General features: G+C 51.0%; 1 protein-coding gene across 1 annotated transcript; it reads right to left on the bottom strand.

The window, feature by feature from the left end:
• Window positions 1-669: 669 nt before the first annotated feature.
• On the bottom strand, window positions 670-2,687 carry LOC124665225 (heavy metal-associated isoprenylated plant protein 35-like). Its single transcript, XM_047202644.1, has 3 exons — window positions 2,376-2,687; window positions 2,053-2,128; window positions 670-1,825 (listed from the first exon to the last, which is right to left on the bottom strand). Exons 1-3 carry the CDS (start codon window positions 2,400-2,402, stop codon window positions 906-908), a joined length of 1,023 nt encoding a protein of 340 aa, XP_047058600.1. The 5' UTR covers window positions 2,403-2,687; the 3' UTR covers window positions 670-905.
• Between the last annotated feature and the right edge of the window lie 15,437 nt (window positions 2,688-18,124).

The raw sequence follows: 18,124 nt of genomic DNA, 5'->3' as shown, positions 1-18,124 counted from the left end.
GCAATCCACTAGCGACATCAATGTCCACGAGGCCATTGCTCAGCCATCGTGCGTCCACCAGTGGCAAGCACCACGCCGCCAGGTCAAGCGCCCATGGAGCCGCCCGCCACTGCAATCACATGGGCCACGGTGGCAGCCACATACGACAACAGGGGGCAGGAGTCACAGAGTAGAAGCCTTAGCAGCGGCCACTTGGAGCGCCGCTCGAGGCACCCTAGGGTTGGGACAACGTGGGGGCTTTGATATCTATATCATGCCCAGTGGTAAGATGTTCGTATATTAGATAATAGTAAAATTACATCTATTTTTTTAAACCTTAAAATTACATCTAGTTTAACCTTTTAGTTTGGTTTAAATTAATAAATACATACAAACATTCATCCCTATAAATGCATACTTGCACACCCTATCTCTGTTAGCATCTCTGAGAGACTGAGTCGACCGGTCTTGAGATTGACGAAGTCACCACTGCATCTCGCTATTACCGAAATATCGCCTCGAGCTGAAAGAAAAAATTCACCTTTGCAAGACACCAAAATGTCAAACTTAAATTTGATTCTTAGTGGGCTGGGGACCACTGCGTTCGTAACCATTCAACCACATGTTCTTAATTTCTTGTATTGGATGAAAAAATTTAATGTAAATATTTTTTGTCATTTTTTTAACAAGTTCACGACAAGATGTTCATCTCATATTTGATCATGCCACATATATTACAAAATTGCTCCAATGAACATCCATCAGAGCTGTGCCATTACCCCCTCTCATTTTTCCTCTAATGCATCAAGCCCAGCTCGTTTTATTCTGCTAATGCATCGGTTACTACTACTGAAAATCTTGTCGCTAACACATGGAGTGGTCATCAGTTAAGTGTAAACTAGCTAAACGTGCCGCATCGATCCCCTTCACATCACGCTGCAAGAATTGGCATTCTCGTCGTTGAACATGTCGCCGTACGCGTCCCGCGGCGGCGAGAAGGCGCTCCTCTGCGGCGGCAGCGACGGCGCCCCGTAGTAGTAATCCTCGTCCGCAGAACGCTGATGCCGGTAAGGAGACGGCTGGGTTTCAGGATAGTAGCTGTAAGGCTCGTACGACGGTGGCGCCGGCCGGCCGTAGTAATTCGGTGGAGCGTACTCGTCTATGTAGCCTCCCTGGGACGGCCCAGGCCTCGACATCGGCATGGGCATGGGCATCGGCATGGGCGCCGGCGCCGACGTCGGCATCGGTGCGGCGGCGTAGTACGACGCGCTCGCCATCGGCCTCGCCTGGTTGTAGCTCATGACGTGCACCGGCGGCTGCCGTGTGGCTGGCATGTAGTTCTGGTATTGGCTCCCGTAGCCGTAGCCGCCTCTGCCGCGGACGTCGTCGAACACCATTGTCACCCTGGCGTCGATCGGCTTGTCATGATGATTATGCTGCTGCTGCTGCTGGTGCTGCTTGGCTTCCCCTGTTTCCTCTCTGGGTTGTTGCTGTGCTGTCTCTGTCTTGGTTTCGTCGGCCTCTTTCTTTTCTTCAGCCGGCGGTGGGGTCTCTTCGCTGGTCTTCTCGGGTTCCGGCGCCGGAGGCTGGGCGCTACTGGGCTCTTCGGCGGCTTCGGGAGCCGGCTTCTCGGCGGCTTCGTTAGGCTTGCTGGCATCATCGGCGGGGTTCTTGGTTTCTTGGCTTTGGCTCTCTGCAGGTTGCTCTTGCTTGGGCTCCTCGGGCCATGGCTCAGCATGCTTGCCAGACTTGTGCAGCCTCGCGATGAGGACGCCAGCGTCGATCTTTCTAGAGGCTGTGACCGTGACCCTGTTTCTACGGCCGTCGATGTCGCATCTGAACACGCCTGCAAGGTGATCAAATTGACGAAAACTTCGGTCAGTATATGCATAAGTATAGCATGTAGTATGCGCGTAGGATTACTTTGTTTCTACCAAGTTATTTTCACATGTCAGTGTAACAGTAATGTTTACTTAGTGATGCACACGCAGATGAACCTCTCGGGGTATGTACATGATTCAATCCATGGTACAAATTTACAATATAGATGGGGAAGGATCAAATGAGGCATACCATCAACGTGTTGGAGCACTTTCTTCACCTTCTTCTTGCATCCTTCACAATGGATGGACACCCTTAGCACCAGAACCTGCATAGGAGAAATCAAGTCATCATTAGCACACTTCATACACGGTCTTCAGCATACAGAAGCATGGAAACTGGAGATCAGAAATGAATATATTGTCATAAGACAATATCATTCCACATAACTAGTTACGAGTCCAAGAATCTAGTGACTGGTCAACCACATGAACATGAACGTGCTCATGATCCTAACAATTAATACCACAAAACACAACTACAGGAAAGAAAATTAGTAGGATGAATGTAATCACCTGGTACTCAACAGGTTCTGCCGCCATGAGAGACGTTGAAGGGATTTGCAGCCGGGGAGAGGGGAAAGTGGGGGAACCTTGTGGGGGAGGGCTGAGGAGATTTTATACCCCCTGCACTAGTTTAACAAGTGAAAGGTGTAAATGGAACAACTATGGAGGTCAGTGGACGTTTGGTTGGGCATATGTTTTAACTAATTAGTTGGTTTGTGACTAGGTGAGGTGGCTTTACATGTGGACAAAACACACCCTTTGAGACCTCCTTTCTTTTTATGAAGAAGCATTCGAGCAGCAGGTAAAGTTGCTTGGAACTAAACCTAGGGAGGTGGTAGTGGTGATGGTTCTTTCCTCTTCTTTTTCAGCTCATCATGAGCTGTGTATAGGGGAGATTTTGATGGAAGCAACTGCCTTTAGAGGTGCATGGAAATATCTTTTGGTGGTAGAAAATTTGACATTTCACACGACAATTTTACACAGATTTTTGAATTTTTGTAGCCTTTGGGTAATATGAGTTCTAAAAAGAGCAAGTTGTTAAGGGATGTACATTCGTAAAATGCTACTTTTAGTTAGGCAACTCTACATGGATTTTTGTACGGCACACCAATCGGTGAGATGGCGACGGTTATCGATTATGCATCTTATTTTTTCTAGAACGATTGTGCAGCATTTCACAATAGCAATAGCAATGAAACCATATATATCCTGCATTATCGTATCAAAAAAATGCAGCAAGAATGTACTGATTTGACCACACGTTCTCCTTTTGTGTTGTAATATCATTCTTTACTTTACCATCGTCAAATCCAAGTTTCACTACTCACGCAAGCCAAAGTGAAGATTAGATTCCCATGAAGGCGATGGCACAAAATCACGACGCGGAAGAACAAATCGAATTTATTATATATGATCAGGAGAACTCCTCTCGTGGAGTACTTGTTGCTAAAGATTCTTTCCCCTCCCCCGGAGTGTTGTGATGGTGCAGGCAACCGGACCAGGACATGATTTGATTGATTAGTCATGCATAGTGGCTGCCTTTATCGTGGCAAATGCGAGAAAAGAAAGGCCACCGCTTTCGTTCCCGTGCAAAGGATGAGTTTTGTTTTGTCACAAAGTTGAACCGCTGCGTGAGAGATATAATATGCGCTTGTTTTTGCATGGAGGAAGAGAGGAAAGCATCTATTCCGGCCGGCCTTCGCCTTTTTGAAGGTGCTGAGGTGTCCAAACGGGAGTAATTTATGTCGAACTTTAGTCTATGATTAAACCCAAAATTAATGGTGGTGTGCGTGTGTGCGCGTCCACAATTGCAAAAGCTAAAGTGTGGATTCATCTGGAATCGTGGAAATTGGGATCGTATAACCTTATGGTATATCTTGTTTCTCTGAAAAGAAGAAGATAAAAGCAGGTATCCGTGCGCCTGAGACTAATTAGTACTGCAAGCAAGGTGGAAAGCTAAACTGAACTGTATATTGGCAGTCTGGCAGAAGCTGTGGGCGTTGAGCTGATGAACGATACAAAGATGTAACCATCAAGGTTCAAAAAAAATACAAAGATGTAACCATCAACGGGCGAAATGCAGCAAGAGGTAGGTGCACATTTCGATGCCAAGAGATTTCGTCACCCCCAGCCACTCTGGCTTCAGCTGTTCCTCACTATAGAAAGGAAAAGTGAGCCTTGACCCATGAACTTTGCTTACACGCCGTCAGTTTCAGAAGGGAATGCCACCATGTTCAGGCATTCGATTTTCTTGCGTCAGACAACCGAGTTTGGCGAAACACAAGATAGATTTCAAAAACGAAAACTGCACGCCATGAAGCAAGGTGATACACACTTGTCTCTTATCTCTTCTTCTTTCTGATGGATGTGTTGCTGTCGAGTACCAACAATGCTGGCTGAGGAGCAAGAGGCCTAGACATTTCACATCCGTGTGTGACCCTGTCCCTCTCGGGAATCTCTTCCTGGCCTCAACCTCTTCCCATCACCACATAACCACGGACGAAGGAGCTAGCAGCTCTTGCTCAAAAGCAGTGCGAGGAAAGAAAATAGTAACAGTGTGGATGCAGAGAGGGAGAGCTCGGCTGGGCTGTGGCTTTCGATTGTTTCTGCTTTTTTCCCTTCCGAGGCGGTCGTCGTCTCCGGTTGTTGCTGTCTTGGAGGAGTGGGGAATATGGCCTCGGTGTCGTGGCGCGATGTGCCGTGCCGAGGGTGTGGCGCCGTCGACGACGTTGAGTTCCGGATGGGCACGTATGCGGCAGCCGGAGAAAGCGGAGGGAGATAACGACTTGGAGAAAGAGGCGGCGCCAGCTACCGGAGGTGGTAGTGGAGAGGAGACATCAGCGACCACCAGCCGCAGGGTTGCGCCGTCGCAAAACAGAGTGCGTTCAGCCATGACAAGAGAATTCTCAGACCAGAAGTTACTGGGATCACCCATGACCGCGTCACCTTTTTTTGGATAAAAGAAATATATTAATATCAAAAGATACTAATTACACCTAGACTCTGCAACAACGCAACACAACGGATGTATAGCCAAAAAAAAAAAACTAAGAAACAAAAGTTCTGCTACACTGTTGGCTATCGTTTCTAACATACACTATCCCACGTCTAACAATAGCAATACATCCACCACTAAGACATTACCTGAAATACAGACTCTTCAAAAGCGACGCCTCCAAGAAGTGATTAGTGGTACAGCACCGTCGTCGTCCAACCAACGATCTTAGGTTCTCACCCTGGAGATAGTCCCCGCTCTCAAAACAATGCCTCCAACAAAGTCATTGCCATGCACAACCAGTTAAGGCTAGACCTTAGGTTTTCACCCTGAAAGGTAGGACTCTGAACTTCACTTATGCTGTCGTCCCCACTTTTATACCACAGCTATGAAGCCCAGAACACCAACCAAATCCCTCAACACCGCGGAGACTTGAACCTCCCTTAGCTAGTTCTCCCATCCGACCTTCATGATATTCTCTTCTTCTGACTTTCTCCATGGATCCAATGTCACTTGGTGTCAACACAGAAAATAGCTTCGCGCCGCTCCCTCCAGAACTAAACGGTTGTTATCACCAGATTTTGGCCAAATCAGGAGATGGGCCGTAAGTGAAGATGGGCTTGAAGGACATACACGTGGAGCATCTTTGAAGCGGCCTTGTGCTAAGAGTTTGGGCTAAATTGCCCGTGTATCTGTAATATAGTAGATCGCATTATAGTTTAGATTAACAGATAGAGTCTGGCCCGTGCACGGTTAGGTGCACGCCTCAATTAGAAAGTCCCTTGGACTATAAATATGTATCTAGGGTTATCGAGAAAGGAGGACAATCACGTTCACAACAAACACAAATCGGGCGCATCGCCACCCCTTCCTTCGAGGGTTTCTTCGGGTAAGCATCATGTCTGCCTAGATCGCATCTCGCGATCTAGGCGATACACGTTTATTCGTCTACCTTGTGCTGCTCGTGCTTGAAGCGTTGTTGATGGCGAGCAGCACTACTTATCCTTAGGTGTTTAGGGGCTTGCATTGGTGCTCTCTCGTGCATATATGCGTGGCAATGCCGTCCCTCGACACCTAGCTGCCCTTACACCTATCTGGGTGTAAGGGCAGCATCTTACTTGTTCGTTACTTAGTAGATCCGATCTGTTATAGTTGCCCCTTGCTCTGCAAGGATTAGTTTAATATCTGCATAGTTAGGCCTTATGCTGGGGTCGGACGATCCGGTAGTGCGTTAGGTGTTGTTTACCGTTCCTACAAGGGATGTTCCGGGAATTAACGTTATGTTGGTTTTTAGGCCTCTTGTAGGGGTAGTTTGCACCATCTTCCGTATCTGCTAGGCCCGACTACACGTAGGACGTTCCGGTTATGCGGTGAAAACCCTAAACCTGTCGTAGATCGGTTTAGCTTTGTTTTGATCAAGCAGGATCCCCATGTCATTGCAAATCCAACGTGAACCATGGGGCGATCGGCTCTTTGAGCCGATCCACGAGGCAACCCGAGAGCCGATAGGGCTCGTATTTAATGTTTACGTGTCTACCATGCGGGAACAATCGAAGCAATCTAACACCTTCCCGGTCGGGTCTAGGTCGGGTGGCACGCCCTAGCAACCGCCGGGACGTGGCCGGGAAGACTTGCGGGACGACGCGAGGTGCCGGGGTCCACTAAGCGGCCTTGGGAGCCTCCCGGCTCTTCGTGTTGCTTAACCATTGCCCGCCGGTGGGTTTTGGCGAGTAACACATTCTCGGCACGCCCGGTGGGACAATCTTCTGCAACATCCACGTCAACATCGACATCCGAGATGGCAGAGGAACAGATCACATACGAGGATCTCCCTGCGGAACACAAGAAGAAATACGATGAGCTGAAGGCCATCGTTGAAGCCGAGCTCATCGGCTCCTTTGAGAAAACCCGTTCGCACGGCATCAAGATAAAAGGAGGCACACGTTCGTCTCCTGGCGTCAATATGGTGGATCTCAGCCACTCTATAAGGGAGCCAGGGTTCTCCTTTGGTGTCAACATGGCAGGGCTTGTGAGCCGCCATAGCACGGACAAAGCAGAGAGCAGCCACTCTCGTGGCAAAGATAAAGAGGAGGCCGTTCCACGCGACCGGCCCCAGGATGATGACAGACGATACCTAACCGAGGAGGAGGTGAGAAGCATACGGTATCAACGCCCACTATCCGTGCATCTCCTCAACAAATATGAGCAGCGGTACGACCGACGTCGGCACCACGACGAAGACGACGAAAGATATCGTCGGTCAGATGCAGCGGACAGGAGGTATCGTCAGCACGACAGAAACAACGACGGGTACGAGCTTCACGCTAGAGGGAGGTCAAGGGAGCGAGACAACATGGATAAGCACTGGAGCTGTCCTTTCTTCAAACATTGCTGGGACTCCGGAATGAGCCGATTGCCAACAATCGAGAACCGCCCGCAGTGCAAACATCAAAGGAGGAGGGCAAATGAAGTTTCAGTGTTCGAGCGTCTAGGGCCTCTCCCACCTCATAATAAACAAGCTGGGTCATCTCAAGAAGAAGACTTTGAGGAGTCAGATGGAGAAGAAGATAGGTATCACCGGCCAAGGTGGTGCCCTGATGGACTCAGCCATTCTCAGAAGCGTAGGGTGCAGCGGCTGCGAAACTTGGAAGAAGCCGAGGCACAGTACCTGTACACGTTGCGAAAAGCGCGGCCCGATCTGGCCGTGAAAATTCAGCAAACGTTGGAGTCAAAGGCGCGTCCGCCAAAGAAAGTATGGCGCCCTAAACAGACGAAAGCCGATGCACAGGCATCGGCTGATGCCGATGTAGAGACATCGGCTGACACAAACATGGTGTTCATACTCCCGCCGGAGTTTCGCGCTCCAAACGACGAGGAGGTATCAGTGGCTCAATTCGACTGCGGTCCACGACCAGTTATCTTAGAGAATCCACGAGATAGAAGCTATAGGCATTTGAAAGCCCTATACTTGAGGGGTTACATCAATGGGCAGCCTGTCAGCAAGATGTTGGTTGACACCGGAGCGGCAGTCAACATAATGCCGTATTCCATGCTACGACGTTTGGGGCACTCCGGTGATGATCCGATCAAGACCAACATCACATTAAGCGACTTCAACGGCCGGGCGTCGAAGCGAAAGGTGTTCTGAATGTAGAGCTTACCGTAGGCCGGAAAACCATACCTACCGCGTTTTTCATCGTCGACGGCAAAAGCAATTACGCCGTCCTATTAGGAAGGGATTGGATTCATGCTAACCTGTTGCATTCCTTCTACAATGCACCAATGCATCATACGGTGGGATGGAGATGAAGTGGAAGTCGTTCAGGCGGATGACTCAATCGAGATATCGTTAGCTGCCATGAGTATGTGGGAAGCAGATAACCAAGAGCCGCTCTCTGGAATCAGTTTAGAGGGTTGTGAGCGCATCGAAGCTTCGAAAAATGGGGTAAGGCTGGTTCTGTTATCACCGGATTTTGGCCAAATCAGGAGATGGGCCGTAAGTGAAGATGGGCTTGAAGGACGTACACGTGGAGCATCTTCGAAGCGGCCTTGCGCTAAGAGTTTGGGCTAAATCGCCCGTGTATCTGTAATTTAGTAGATCGTGTTGTGTTTAGAATTAACAGATAGAGTCTGGCCCATGCACGGTTAGGTGCACGCCTCAATTAGAAAGTCCCTTGGACTATAAATATGTATCTAGGGTTATCGGAAAAGGAGGACAATCACGTTCACAACAAACACAAACCAGGCGCATCGCCACCCCTTTCTTCGAGGGTTTCTTCCGGGTAAGCATCATGCTGGCTAGATCGCATCTTGCGATCTAGGCAGTACACGTTTATTCATCTACCTGGTACTGCTCGTGCTGAAGCGTTGTTGATGGCGAGCGGTACTACTTATCATTAGGTGTTTAGGGGCTTGCATTGATGCTTTCTCGTGCATATCTCGCGTGGCAATGCCGTCCCTCGACACCTAGCTGCCCTTACACCTATATGGGTGTAAGGGCAGCATCTTGCTTGTTCGTTACTTAGTAGATCCGATCTGTTATAGTTGCTCCTTGCTCCGCGGGGATTAGTTTAATATCCGCATAGTTAGGCCTTATGCTCGGGGTCGGACGATCCGGTAGTGCGTTAGGTGTTGTTCACCGTCCCTGCAAGGGATGTTCCGGGAATCAACGTTATGTTGGTTTTTAGGCCTCTTGTAGGGGTAGTTTGCATCATCTTCCGTAGCTGCTAGGCCCGATCACACGTAGGACGTTCCGGTTATGCGGTGAAAACCCTAAAGCTGTCATAGATCGGTTTAGCTTTGTTTTGATCAAGCGGGATCCCCATGTCATTGCAAATCCAACGTGAACCATGGGGCGATCGGCTCTTTGAGCCGATCCACGAGGCAACTCGAGAGCCGATAGGGCTAGTATTTAATGTTTACGTGTCTACCATGCGGGAACAATCGAAGCACTCTAACACCTTCCCCGATCGGGTCTAGGTCGGGTGGCACGCCCTAGCAACCGCCAGGACGTGGCTGGAAGATTTGCGGGACGACGCGAGGTGCCAGGGTCCACTAAGCGGCCTTGGGAGCCTCCCGGCTCTTCGTGTTGCTTAACCATTGCCCGTCGGTGGGTTTTGGAGGGTAACACATTCTGGCACGCCCGGTGGGACATCTTCTGCAACATCCACGTCAACACCGACACCCGAGATGGCAGAGGAACATATCACATATGAGGATCTTCCTGCTGAACACAAGAGGAGGTACGATGAGCTGAAGGCCATCGTTGAAGCCGAACTCATCGGCTCCTTTGAGAAGACCCGTTCGCACGGCGTCAGGTTCAAAGGATTCACGCCACAAGGCGTCCTCGAAGGGTTGGATCTGTCTCTCCCTTCGGAGGAACGTACTAGAGCCCTGCGACAGGAAATCAACTACGTGGTGGCTCATTCGCTGCATCGGCATTCTGAGAGCCTGGTGAATACTTTGGAGCGCGTCGCGCTCCGTGTGGTGCAAGAGATCATGGAGCGTCGGTACTCCCCTTCAGGACCTGTTCTAGGGACTCACCAGGGAGAGGTGCAACTCCACACCAGGCCACCATTGCCGTTCGCGATGGCAGCTCCACAGCAACAAGGTTCACCGGCATACGTTGTCTACAAGGTTGGAGGTGATCCGGGCGACTATCAGTTCTTGTATGAACCGCCCAAGGAGATCCCACACGGATACGTGTGCACGTTTGTGCCGGATCGCAACAACCGGACGCGAGCGATCCAGGCTCCAACAGGAGGGATTGCCGGAGCAGGCGCAATTGTTCCGGCAGGAGGGACGACTGCAGCGGCGGGGAGTTTGGGAGCAGATGCTGAGAAACAGGCGTGGCTAGCCAAGTATGCCACTGCACCAATCCATGAAAGCTCAGCTGCTACTACCTCCACCGCGGATCAGATCAGTGCAGTCTTGAGAGACCAGTTCGGCATCTCGCCGAAGAAGAAGATAATCGGCTATTCCAAGCCGTACCCCAATGAGTTTGACCTGATCCCACTACCACCTAAGTACCGACTCCCGGACTTCACCAAGTTCAGTGGGTCAGAAGGGTCTAGCTCAATCGAGCACGTGAGCCGATATTTGGCCCAGCTGGGCATGGTTTCGGCATCGGATCAGCTACGGGTGAGGTTCTTTTCGCAATCCCTCACCGGTCCAGCTTTTGGATGGTACACCTCGTTGCAGCCAAATTCAGTGCGATCATGGAAGCGAGCTAGAGGAACAGTTTCACACACAATACCATTCGGAGGCTATCGAAGGCGGCATTGCCGAACTAGCACGAGGTTCGGCAAAGGCGAGGAGAGACGATGTGCGAGTACATCCAACGTTTCGAAGCTGTCAAGAACCGATGCTATTCGGTTCACTTAAGCGAGAAAGAAGCGATCGAGCTGGCCGTGGTAGGCCTTGCGGCGTCATTCAAGGATCCGACGTTCCAAGTGGAGTACAACTCGCTGGCGCACATGGTCCGAGATCGACCTTATATGAACAGCGCCATCCGGAACTCGTACCGGGACAAGTTCAAGAGCGCGATAACCCCGGTCAATGCTGATGAGGATGAAGATTCTGCGGAAGATCGGGAAGTCGCGATAGCCGAATGGACTCGGACGCCGATACCGTGTCCTGCAAATGGGTGAACCCACCGGGGCCTCCAAGAGGGTTGGACTTTGATGTGAGCAAAGCCGAACGGATCTTCGATGCGCTATCGAAAGAGAAACAGTTGAAGCTACCGAAGGCCACAAGATCCCTACGACACAAGAGATGAACAAAAGGCCATACCGCAAATGGCATCATACGTTCACGCACGCCACCAACGACCGCAAAGTATTGCGCGCACAAATTCGGATGGCGATAGAATCAGGCCGATTAACTTTCGGACAGTTTGCCATGAAGGTAGACATGCGTCCGTTTCCGGACGTCAACATGGTGGACCTAAGCCACTCCATAAGGGAACCAGGGTTCTCTTTTGATGTCAATATGGCAGGGTTTGTGATCCGCCATGGCAAAGATAAAGCAGAGAGCAGCAACTCTCGTGGCAAAGATAAAGAGGAGGCCGTTCCACGCGACCGGCCCCAAGATGATGATAGACGGTACCTAACCGAGGAGGAGGTGAGAAGCATACGGTATCAGCGCCCACTCTCCGTGCATCTCCTCAACAAATATGAGCAGCAGTACGACCGACGTCGGCGCTACGACGAAGACGATGAAAAATATCGTCGGTCTGATGCAGAAAACATGAGGTATCGTCAGCATGCCGGAAACAACGACGGGTACGAACGTCGCGCTAGAGGGAGGTCAAGGGAGCAAGACAACGTGGATAAGCACTGGGACTGTCCTTTCTTCAAACATTGCTGGGACTCCGGAATGAGCCGATTGCCAACAATCGAGAACTGCCCAGAATGCAAGCAGCAAAGGAGGAGGACAAATGAAGTTTCAGTGTTCGAACGTCTAGGGCCTCTCCCACCTCAGAATAAATGAGCTGAGTCATCTCAAGAAGAAGACTTTGAGGAGTCAGATGGAGAAGAAGATAGGTATCACCGACCAAGGTGGTGCCCTGATGGACTCAGCCATTCTCGAAGCGTAGAGTGCGGCGGCTGCGAAACCTGGAAGAAGCCGAGGCACGTGCACTCGTACACGTTGCGAAAGCGCGGCCCGATCCGGCCGCGAAAATTAAGCAAACATTGGAGACGAAGGTGCGCCCGCCAAAGAAAGTATGGCGCCCCAAACGGCGAAAGCCGATGCACGAGCATCGGGCGATGCCGATGCAGAGACATCGGCTGATACAAACATGGTATCCGTGATCCGGACGGAGTAGCAGGTCCAAGACATTGGACGTACGTGGCAAGGCCGATCCCTGCGATCGGCCCTCAAAAAAAAAATGAAAAGCAAAGGATCTTATCTCCAGCATGCCACGTAGCTACAGTGGAAATCCGAGAAGTTGCAAACCATCGTCAAGCATTGCAATGAAAAGGGAGGCCGATTCCCGCAATCGGCCAAAATTATCCTCGACACACGTTTTGTCTATGTTCAGCATTGATCCGACAGATGCCTGAAGAGCCGATACCATCAAGTACTTGACAGAATCGGCTCGGGGGGCACATAGATGGACAAAAACACGAGGATACGAAGCTTGGAGTGGATGTCAAATGCCCAGCAGAACAGCTCAAGTATAGGGGGCCGATGCAATCGGCCAATAAAAAAAACGAAAATACAGAAATTTTTGGGCACAGCCGATGCGTAGACATCGACTTAAGAATTCAAAGCCGATGCACGGCCATCGACTCAAGGGATACAAGCTGTTACGAGCGGAAGCCTAATGGAGCAGATCATCAAGTTACGTGGCGAGGCTCTACTCGGAGGAACCCCTCATTGGGATTGCTTGGTGACTCGGGCCCTCTCTTCAAGGACTTCCAACTCCTTCGCAAGACTTCAAGCTCGGCGATACCGGCGAGAGCATCGGTTCGGGCGTCCAAGACGGCCCCTTTTCTCATTTAATCTGTTGGTATTTGCCGGCAAGTTTGAGGATCGCAGCCCTGGCCAACAGCAAGAACAGCATGAACGTGCAGATCAGGCTAGGATCATGAGAACAACCGACGATCGTCCAGTTGGGCTGAACTGCATTCTCACCGGAGGTTGCATCATTGGACTGAAGAAGCTCGGGGGCAGCTCACTTTGAAGGTTCTCTGCTTTGGAAAGCCGATTTGGTTAGAATCGGCTGATGCTGCACTACAATTGGGAAGCTGATGATGGCCCATTCGGTGGATACACTTTTATCCTCGCCTTGACTGAGGCTCGGGGGGCAGCTCGCCCTCAAGGTTCTGGTTGCTGCATATGAACAGAACATCACAGGGGAAGCTGTGAACAAATAGCACCTGTTTACAAGAGTATCAGCTTCAACATCAAGGTTGGCAGCAACGGGCCAAGAAGCTTTCCTGGGAGCATTAACCTAGGAGTTTTGCCATCAGGACAAACATCACGATCAGATGATTTTGAAGTCTAAAGATCTAGGGGTCTCAAGGCTGCACGTTGGACCCGTTCGATTGGAAGTTTGGATCTGAATTTCATGGATTGCAAGTTAACATCTGAGAAGGCGATTAGATCGGTCTGTCTTGCAATTTGTTATAAAAGCTGATGCATTACCATCGGCTCATTGAGCATCAACAAAGGGGAGAATCGGCTAATCTAATATGGAAGAGATCGACAAAGTCAAATTGGAGAAATTTCTTCATTGATAACCAGATTTCTTACATAGAAGGAGCCGATTGCTCTCAAAAGAAATTGCTAGGGGATACATTGCCCCGTCTACTACTCCTAGCTCTACCCTATCTAGGGGCCGCTGCTGCCCTCGTCGTCATCGCCGCCGTCGGCGCTACTCCCGGCCGGCTCGTCGTCGCTGCTGTAGCGGCCGCCGGCAGGACCTTCATTGTCCTCGTCTTCTTCATCAGCGTCGTCGTCATCGCTGTCGAAGTCGCTGAGATTCCCGGGCCAGGGGCAGTGGCGTTTGGCCGGCGGCTCGTCGGAGGAGCTATCGTCCTCCTACTCCTCCTCCTCCTCCACCTCCTCGGAGGAGGTGACTCCCTCCCAGGGAAGGTCGTCATCGTCGCTCTCCGTCTCCGCTGCCCCATTGACGAGGCCACGGAGGACGCTCTCCTCATCGGTCAGGGACTGGTCGTCCTCTGACCAGATGGAGAAGTTGTGGCTCGGCTCGTCCCCGGCCTCGATGGCGCGGCGGATGTTGGCCGCATGGGCCTCTTCCGGGTTCCACTCCGGCGTCGGCTCGCGGAAGGGGGAGGACTGCGTGGAAAGACCCGATGAGGAGGAAGAAGAAGACATGACGGCAGAGGAGGGTTTTTGGAAGTGCTAGTGCGAAGGGGATGAAGAAGGGAACTACAGGAAGTGGCCAAATAAAAAGGGGATATAGCGATTTAATGCTTAAGCAGTTTCCGAGGACGTGGTGCCAGAACTGTCAAATCGTGTAGAGAAGTTGTGAAGGCAAGACGTCATGATGAAGAATACTGCGACGGTTCTGCCACGACATGACCCTTCGAAGGAGACAGATGGTTTTGATATTATCATTACCAAAACTAGGGGGGCATGTGTTATCACCGGATTTTGGCCAAATCAGGAGATGGGCCGTAAGTGAAGATGGGCTTGAAGGACGTACACGTGGAGCATCTTCGAAGCGGCCTTGCGCTAAGAGTTTGGGCTAAATCGCCCGTGTATCTGTAATTTAGTAGATCGTGTTGTGTTTAGAATTAACAGATAGAGTTTGGCCCGTGCACGGTTAGGTGCACGCCTCAATTAGAAAGTCCCTTGGACTATAAATATGTATCTAGGGTTATCGGAAAAGGAGGACAATCACGTTCACAAGAAACACAAACCAGGCGCATCGCCACCCCTTTCTTCGAGGGTTTCTTCCGGGTAAGCATCATGCTGCCTAGATCGCATCTTGCGATCTAGGCGATACACGTTTATTCGTCTACCCGGTACTTGCTCGTCGTTGAAGCGTTGTTGATGGCGAGCAGTACTACTTATCATTAGGTGTTTAGGGGCTTGCATTGATGCTTTCTCATGCATATCTGCGTGGCAATGCCGTCCCTCGACACCTAGCTGCCCTTACACCTATATGGGTGTAAGGGCATCATCTTGCTTGTTCGTTACTTAGTAGATCCGATCTGTTATAGTTTCTCCTTGCTCCGCAGGGATTAGTTTAATATCTGCATAGTTAGGCCTTATGCTGGGGTCGGACGATCCGGTAGTGCGTTAGGTGTTGTTCACCGTCCCCGCAAGGGATGTTCCGGGAATCAACGTTATGTTGGTTTTTAGGCCTCTTGTAGGGGTAGTTTGCATCATCTTCCGTAGCTGCTAGGCCCGATCACACGTAGGACGTTCCGGTTATGCGGTGAAAACCCTAAACGCGTCGTAGATCGGTTTAGCTTTGTTTTGATCAAGCGGGATCCCCATGTCATTGCAAATCCAACGTGAACCATGGGGCGATCGGCTCTTTGAGCCGATCCACAGTGGCAACCTGAGAGCCGATAGGGCTCGTATTTAATGTTTACGTGTCTACCATGCAGGAACAATCGAAGCACTCTAACACCTTCCTGATCGGGTCTAGGTCAGGTGGCACGCCCATCAACCGCCAGGACGTGACTGGAAGATTTGCGGGACGACGCGAGGTGCCAGGGTCCACTAAGCGGCCTTGGGAGCCTCTCGGCTCTTCGTGTTGCTTAACCATTGCCCGTCGGTGGGTTTTGGAGGGTAACAGGTTCTATCCACCGGCCTAACGGAGTAGCAACATCCAAGGCCATTGGACGTACATGGCAAGGCCGATCCCTGCGATCGGCCCACAAAAAAAAGGGAAAGCAAAGGATCTTATCTCCATCATGCCACGTAGCTACAGTGGGAAACCAAGAAGTGCTAAACCTTCACGAAGCATTGCAATGAAAAGGTAGGCCGATTCCAGCGATCGGCCAAAATCATCCTCGACATGCGTTTTGTCTGTGTTCAGCATTGATCCGACAGATGCCTGAAGAGCCGATACCATCAAATACTTGACAGAATCGGCTCGGGGGGCACATAGAAGGATAGAACACGAGGATACGGAGTTTGAAGCAATTCAGGATATATTCTCTGATTAAGTGGGGGCCGCTACATGGGTAAATCGGCCGTAGTAAATTCACATTTGATCTTCAAATTTTAAAAAAAAATTGAAGAGCAGCCGATGCGCAGACATCGACTCAAGGATAAAAAGCCGGTGCATGGCCATCGTCTCAAGAAGCCCAATGGAGCCATCAGGTTCAGCAGTGCAAGATTGAGGATCGTAACCCCGACTCACGACAAGAGCAAGTTAGGTTAAAGATGGGCCCAACAAAGGGAGCATACCTCCTCTAGGACCATGAGGACGGCCGATGATAAAGCAATCGGCTGTGGCATTTCCGCCTGAGGGCTTGGCCAAGGTAGCCACCTGGTAGATATTACCTTCAGAGGACGTTACGTCCAGGGTTGGGAAGGGCGTCAGGACTTCATCAAACATCCCCACTAGCAGTTGCATTGGCCTCTCAAGAAGATGAGCAGATCTGATCGGCAAGGCGTAGGAACTGAACTGAAAGAGCTCGGGGGGCAGCGTGCCCTAAAATATCTTCGCTCTGGAAAGCCGATTTGGTTGGGATCAGCTGACTCTGCCCTACAACTTGGAGGCCGATGGAAGCCCATTTGGCTGGCCCACTGCGGTCCTCACCCTGGCTGAGGCTCGGGGGATTATGGGGGACAGTTTGCCCTGAGGGATCCTTTGTTATAGGAAGTCGATTCTTGCCGGAATCGGCTGGCTCTGCGTCACGACTTGTCCAAGGAATGGTGCTGATGCTGCAAAACTATCAGTTTCAGAGTGCGAGTCGATTCAGCGACAAGCCCAGATCTCTATCGAAGACACCTGCCTACAACCAGGTTACCAGCCTGCTGGATTGGCTGTATCGGCTGTCAACAGAAGAAAGGTGATCGGCTGGTTATTTGAATCACGTGTCCTCATCACTGTTTTCACCCCGGCTGAGGTTTGAGGGGCAGCTGGCCCCGTGGACGCTATGTTGTTAGAAGCCGATTGGAGAATCTTCGGTCGGTCCCGCAACGCAATTCCTCTCGAAGGCGATGAGTTCTTGCAAAAGAAGGATCCATCATCACTGATGGAGAATTGACTCTGGGCTATCTGGGTGCTGTAAAGGAACAGAACAGGGGATATCTGTACTACCGGGGCCTTGGTTTCAATGGCAAGTTGTTCAGCAGCAGTTTCAAGACTCTTTTAAGGGCATTGGTCTGCCTCGTTGGCCATCAGGGCTCCAGGTCATCGGTCGAAAAGGTGAAGGATAGATCGTGAAGAATCGATACGTTGACATGGATCTATTGAGCATTGATCAAGTTCACGATCATTCCGATGTCAAAGAAAGGAAGAGCGGATTATGGGGGACCGATGCATGGAAATCGGCTCGTTGAGCATTAACCGAGGTAACAATCGGCGAGATCAGCACAAGGGAGAATCGGCTAAATCAATTTGCAAGGAATCGGCAGAGTCGAATTGGGGAAATTTCTTCATTGATAAGCAGATTTCTTACACGAAAAGAGCTGATTGCTCTCAAAAGGAAGGCCTAGGGGGATGCATTGCCCCTCCTACTACTACTGATCCTATTCTAGGATCCTATCTAGGGGCCATTGTGGCCCTCGTCATCGCCGTCGTCGCCGCTGTCGGTGCTTTCGGCGGGCTCGTCGTCGCTGCTGCCGCGACCACCTGGAGGACCCTCGTTGTCCTCGTCGTCCTCGCCATCATCGTCTTCGTCGCTGTCGAAGTCACTAAGGTTGCCCGGCCAAGGGCAGAAGCGCTTGGCCGGCGGCTCGTCGGAGGAGGTGCTGTCTTCCTCCTCATCTCCCTTCACCTCCTCGGCGGAGGAGAGACCGTCCCAGGAGTAGCGATCGTCGTCGCTCTCCTCCTCCGATTCCCCAAGGGCGAGGAAGCGGAGGTCGCTCTCCCCGTCCGTCAAGGACTGGTCATCTTCGGACCAGACGGAGGAGTCGTGGCTCGACTCGTCCCCGTCGGCAATGGCGCGGCGGATGTTGGCCGCGTGGGCCTCTTGCGGGTCCCACTCTGGCGTCGGCTCTCGGAGAGGGGAGGATTGGACAGAGAGGCTTGATGCAGCAGAGGAGGAAGAGGAAGAAGACATGGTGGCAGAGAAGGGCTTTTGGAAGTGCTGATGCGAAGGGATGA

This window comes from Lolium rigidum, chromosome 6 (assembly GCF_022539505.1).
Source record: "Lolium rigidum isolate FL_2022 chromosome 6, APGP_CSIRO_Lrig_0.1, whole genome shotgun sequence".
In the NCBI taxonomy this organism is placed as follows: Eukaryota; Viridiplantae; Streptophyta; class Magnoliopsida; order Poales; family Poaceae; genus Lolium; species Lolium rigidum.
The sequence above is the reverse complement of the archived record's forward strand: the minus strand, read 5'-3'. Positions and strand labels throughout refer to the sequence as shown.